This window comes from Somniosus microcephalus, unplaced genomic scaffold (genome assembly GCF_052327205.1).
Source record: "Somniosus microcephalus isolate GS21.2 unplaced genomic scaffold, FLI_Smic_1.0 scaffold793, whole genome shotgun sequence".
Classification (NCBI taxonomy): Eukaryota; Metazoa; Chordata; class Chondrichthyes; order Squaliformes; family Somniosidae; genus Somniosus; species Somniosus microcephalus.
Window position 1 is genome coordinate 80,297 of NW_028225980.1, and position 6,154 is coordinate 86,450.

Below are 6,154 nucleotides of genomic sequence, written 5' to 3' on the forward strand. Positions count from 1 at the left end.
GGGCGGGGCAGTCTGTCACTCGGGAGGGGGCGGGGCAGTCTGCCACGGGGAGGGGGTGGGGGAGTCTGTCACTCGGGAGGGGGCGGGGGAGTCTGTCACTCGGGAGGGGGAGGGGGCGGGGCAGTCTCACTGGGGAGGGGGGCGGGGTGTCTGTCACTCGGGAGGGGGAGGGGGGAGGGGGAGGGGGTTGGGGGAGTCTGTCACTCGGGAGGGGGAGGGCAGTCTGTCACGGGGGAGGGGGAGTCTGTCACTCGGGGGGGGGGAGAGGGGGAAGGGAGGGGGGAGGGGGCGGGGCAGTCTGTCACTCGGGAGGGGGCGGGGGAGTCTGTCACTCGGGAGGGGGAGGGGAGGGGCCGGGGGAGTCTCACTCGGGAGGGAGGGGGAGGGGGGGTGGAGGAGGGGGTTGGGGGGGAGGGGGAGGGGAGGGGGTGCGGGGGGGGAGTGGGGAGGGGAGTCTGTCACTCGGGAAGGGGAGGGGGCGGGGGAGTCTCACTCGGGAGGGAGTGGGAGGGGGGGAGGGGGGTGGAGGAGGGGGGTGGGGGGGAGGGGAGGGGGTGCGGGGGGGGAGTGGGGAGGGGAGTCTGTCACTCGGGAGGGGGAGGGGGGGAGTCTGTCACTCGGGAGGGGGAGGGCAGTCTGTCACGGGGGAGGGGGAGTCTGTCACGGGGGAGTCTGTCACTCGGGGGGGGGGGGAAGGGAGGGGGGCGAGGGGGTGGGTGGGAGGGAGGGGGGGGTTGTGAGGGGGAAGGGGGCGGGGCAGTCTGTCACTCGGGAGGGGGAGGGGGAGGGCAGTTTGTCACGGGGGAGGGGGAGTCTGTCACGGGGGAGGGGGAGGGCAGTCTGTCACGGGGGAGGGGGAGTCTGTCACTCGGGAGGGGGAGGGCGAGGGCAGTCTGTCACGGGGGAGGGGGAGTCTGTCACTCGGGAGGGGGAGAAGGGAGGGGGGCGAGGGGGGGGGGTGGGAGGGAGGGGGGGGTGGGAGGGAGGGGGAAGGGGGCGGGGCAGTCTGTCACTCAGGTGGGGGGGGGGAGGAGGGGGTGCTTCCTGCATTACAACAGTGACTACACTTCAAAATAACCTCATTGGCTGTGAAGCGCTTTGGCTTTTCCTGAGGATGAAATATAAATCGTCGTTTGTTCTTTCGTGATGTGCAGGTTAGGTTGATTTGGCTATGATAAATTGACCCTTAGTGTTAGGGGATTAAATACGTGGGGTTATGGGGATAGGGTGGGATATGTGTCGGTGCAGGCTCGATGGGCCGAAATGGCCTCTGTCTGCACTGTTGATTCTGTGAGTCACTCAGATGTTTTTCCTCCTGCTTTGCCCTCAGGTGACTCTCATGTTGATGGACCAGAGTAACCGTGAGCACATCATTGATGCGTTCAGACCAGACATCAGTTCATCCTCGTTCCAGAGACCAGTCAGTGAGATGAACATTGCCAGTGGGTGCCCACTGTTCTGTCCACTTAGCAAGCTGGACAGCAAAAATAATTACGCACGTGAAGATAGCATTTTCATCAAAGCCATTGTGGATTTAACTGACCTGTAACCAACCTTTCTCAGCTACAGCATGGTCAAAGGCTACAGTAATGTCAAAGGTCCCGAGTTGTGGGCCACCAAATCATTGCTGCAGCTTATAATGAGGGGACATCACTCACCCAGCAAGAGTGTGCAGGAAGCACAGTCATGCTGGAACTGGCGAGGGGGTGGGGTAAGTGGTCTGTGGGCTGAGCTGAGTCTAATCAGATGAGTGCGAAGCCCATTGCCCAGTTTGCCATGTTTCCCATTCCAATCTCCCTGCAGACAGGAAGTTCAATTGCAATCAGTGGATGATCAGCTTCTTGTTGCTAAATGCAGACCTGGACCCGTAGAAACATCTTGTTGGCCCAAAGAGTGTGGCCATCACCGGGGGGGTGTTTATAAGAGGAACGCTCTGCTTGCAGCCGAATCAGCAGCTTGAGATAAGGCACAGTGGATGTGCCCTTCTCTCTTCCCGTCCCTTCCCTTTCCCCTTGCCGAGGTGAGCCAGAACCAGTGGTGCAGTGGAGCCCCTCAAGTCCAGTATGAACGGGCGTCAGGCCTGCTTGCCGCTTAAATCTACCTGAGCTGGCTGGGTGAGCTTTGTCGGCTGGGCTGAAGGGAGCGAGATATTGCTTGGGAGAGAGGAAGAGTAGCTGTTGTCTGCCCCTCCTGCGTCTACCTTGTTCCCAGCTCTCCAGCCACAGAGTGAGCTGGAGAGTTACCCTGGAAGAGGCCACACTCCCTGTGTTGACGGACTCCCCATGCCATGTGACATACACAGTGTGCCACTTCGAACCTGCACGCTTAACCCAGGCACAGAGCGCTCACAGTGACAGCAACCGGCCGCACAGTTCCTCCACAGTCTGCACAAGCAAACCTTTGTTCTCTCAGTGTTGAGTCCACCTGGCCAGTGCCTGTTGGTAATGAGGTAGTGTTCTCAAACCTGGGCCCTGAGTTCCCCTTCCTACCACTTGGCTGTTTTCCTGTGAAGGTGCACTTCCTCAGTCTTGGCAGTATTGGGTACCGTGGAGGTGACTGACTTTAAAAGAGTGGGTGGTGAACATGGTAACCAACAGATACTATTCTCAGTCAATCACAGCCAGCGTGGACCTTGTGTTGGGAATCAGAAGCTTGAGTCAGCAGTGTTCAGGGTCAGGACGTTAGGGAGTGTTGGTTGTGTTTATTTACCCTATAGATAATAACAAACTCTAGTCAATTATTTCATAAACAATATATAATAATTTATAAGTTTTACATGTAGTGGTAGTTTCCAGGAGAGATGAAGTGGGTGCTGAGAGTGTATGGAGCTCAGATGGTTTATTCCTGTGTCTGTCCTTCTAACATCTCTGGGTGGCCCAGGACCACAAGTTTCAACAGGATAACCGTGCTCCATGCAGTGAGTTCAAACTAGCGAGGGTGGGGGGGTCTGCCCAGCCTGGGGGGTGGAAGGAAGGTGTCGGGACCAGGTGTTTTGGGGGCTTCTCTCTACTTCTATCCTGTAGTTACAGAGCATGAAAGTTACTTTATGGTAAGCATGGAGAAAGCCAGAGTCCAGTTTGACCATGTTTATTGTTGCTCGTCTTGTCTGGGGTTGTGTGGTGCCATTGGCTGATGCACGGTGGATGTGCTATTGGTCAGAGCGCACGTGGGCAGGAGACCTTTAGTAGTAGATGGTGAATTGGTGAAAGGCCATGTTGGGTAAGACTTATTTAGAGAGAGAGCCTCTGGGAAACTCACCATTGTGAGAAGAAAATGTAAAGAAGCCACCAGTGACCATAATTCTATTCATGTTTATTCTGTGCCTTGGTATCTTTCAATGGGAACTCGGAATTGTTTCCCAGTTAGTGTGACTGTGTTTTATGGGGTGTCCCCCATTGAGTGTGACTGTGGTTTATGGGGTGTCCCCATTGAGTGTGACTGTTTTATGGGGTGTCCCCATTGAGTGTGACTGTGGTTTCACAGAATCACAGAAACCCCACAGTGCAGATAGAGGCCATTTCGGCCCATCGAGCCTGCACCGACACATATCCCACCCTATCCCCGTAACCCCACGTATTTAATCCCCCTAACACTAAGGGATTGGATGTGATTCAATAATCCTTTGAAACTCACTGGCTCAACTAAGAAGAGTGGCCACTTTGCAAAGTAACATAACTCTGCAGCCCTGGAAGGCTCAGACCTTGAGAGGGGGATTGCTCTGTTGGGAAGAATTTCCCTTTGAACTGAGCCAATTTCCCTGGAGATGGGGAGTTCCCCAATGACCAGGGTAAGGTTTGCTCAATTGTGTAAGAAGGAGGCTGCCATTGTTCTTCCTGTCCTGGTGAGAGAGACTGATGCACGACTGACCACACCCCCAGTCAAGGATAGCCACCCGCTGAGTGTCCAGGCAGTCGTATCGCTGACCCAAGCTTCTGATTTGACGCCACTCACAGTACCGCTGTTTGAGGGCATTCCCATTACAGTGTGGGTGACGCTATGTTTTCTGCTTTATACCTTAACTACTGCTCCTGTCCACTAGCTGTACAGTGACAAACTATTGGGGCACAAATGGCTGAGGGAAGGTTGTGTTTAATGTGCTGTGTGTGTAGTTTTACTCGGACTCCAGCCATGATTGACGAAGATTTAATTAAGTTGAGGGGCGAGGTGAGGATCTGCAGACTTTCAGCCAGGCGGACGTTTGTGAAAAACAGTGATTTTTGCTGATAGTATGTGGGAATGTTTAAACGTGTAGAGCAGGATGTTTGCAGGTGATTTCTGGATCACTTCAGGAAATGAGAAGTGATGGGCCGTACACTGGAATCAGCTCGGTGCCACTCTCTGGTACTGTGTGGCTGTTGTACCCAGTGGCCCCTGGATAACAGGGGTCTAAGGACAGAAGTGCCACTCGTGGGATCAGAAATCAGCAGTGAGGCCAGTAGGTGAGCCTAGATTGAGAGCTGGGGCAGGGGAGAGTTTAATGGAGCCCCGTGTAGGAGCGATGAGGGTGTGTGTCAGCCGTGCTACCCAGTTTGGAGGAGGCTGTGAAATGTGCAGCACACGAGCTTGAAGCTGCTGACTGGACTGCATCAAAGCTGCCATCTGCTGTTAGCTGGCTATTAAAATACAGATGTTGGTGCGGCCATATCTCCATATACAGATCTATCTGTACAGATGTGGCTTGTATCTCAATGAGCAACTGCATAAATTTGCTGTCTTTCCACAAAAACTAAAAGTGAATAAATTGCCGGGTTTTAGCTCTGTAGCCAACATCAGCATCGTTCCTGAATACCTGGCTTTTTTTGTTAAACAATTCAGGATACGCTGAGGTGTTGGGACACTCTGGTTAAACACGCAATTTAGAAAAAAAAAGTCTGAAGGATTTGTTTTCTGTGTAAACTATTTGGCATCACTGAATAAGTTAAACAAAAAATATAGTGGGGAGGAGGCGATGGACAGTTTGTGTATCACCAGAGTACTTTACAGTACAGAAACAGGCCATTCGGCCCAACTGCTCCGTGCCAGTGTTTATGCTCCACACCAGCCTCCTCTCACCTTAGAGAGAGATGACCTCTCAACATATCCTTCTATTCCTTTCTCCCTCATGTGTTTATCCAGCTTCCCCTTAAATGCATTGATGCTATTTGCCTGAACTACTCCGAGGTAGTGAGTTCCACATTCTAACCACTCTCTGGGTAAAGAAATGTCTCCTGAATTTCTTAGTGTATTTATTATCTTATTTATGGCCCCAGGTTTTGGTCTTTCCCAGAAGTTGAAACATCCTCTCCACATCTATCTTATCAAACCCATCATAAATTTAAAGACCTCTATCAGGTCACCCCCCAGCCTTCTCTTTCCCAGACAGAAGAGCCAGCCTGGTCAGTACAGTATTCCTGACAGTTGCACTTTCTCCAGTGCATCGACATCCTCTTGGTAATATGGAGCAGGTCCCACCCTGTTAGGTGTGTGCGTGTGTGATACTGGTGGCATTAAGAACAGCTGGAGCTGGCAGAAGAGTAGCCCAGGACACAGACACAGCATTCTTTTTAAATATGCAAAGGTTTATTTTTCATTTAATACAGAACACCATGCGCTACATGCAGTGCGGGGCTGGGACCAAGAACCTGGGCCAATTGGGGTTTCAAATCTGGACTAGAACTGAAGAGTTACTTAGGGTTTTGAAGGCGTTTCTTGGAAGCTGAACGAGGATCTCCTGCTTTCCATGTAACATCACTAGTAACAGAGGAGACTAACTGCTCCCAGCTTCTGTGTATAATGGGCCACACAGCTCTGCACTTCCCCGCTCGTCACAGACGCCCCGCTCTGAAATGTTCCCGCACTTTCATTGTATTATAAGGTGCAGTTTTAGCTTAAATGGCAGAATGATTAAAATACAGTGGTAGGGTTGGGTTCTGCTTGTATTTCTTTGTCATTTCACTTGAACAGCTTCCCTTTATTTGACACGGAACAATGGATGGGATCAAGTCTCTGATCCACTAATTGGAAATCAACCAGGGTTCCTGTTCCCTTTCTCCAACCCAGGAGCTCTGACTCACATTTAAAAATAAAGACAATTGAGTTGGTTTAGTGCAGTTACTGAAGCATATTCATAGGACAGTGACATTAAGTTAGACTACGGGCGTTGCTGGTATTTATT

At 52.3% G+C, this 6,154-nt stretch overlaps 1 protein-coding gene across 2 annotated transcripts in view; it reads left to right on the forward strand.

The window, feature by feature from the left end:
- LOC147081081 (TNF receptor-associated factor 2-like) overlaps nt 1-5,918 on the forward strand; it is an 85,513-nt gene extending 79,595 nt beyond the window's left edge. For both annotated transcript variants that reach the window (XM_085980955.1, XM_085980956.1), the window contains exon 11: nt 1,331-5,918. In XM_085980955.1, coding sequence (XP_085837081.1) covers nt 1,331-1,549 — 219 coding nt within the window. In that variant the 3' untranslated portion in view covers nt 1,550-5,918. The remainder of the gene's footprint in view (nt 1-1,330) is intronic.
- Nucleotides 5,919-6,154: the final 236 nt, after the last annotated feature.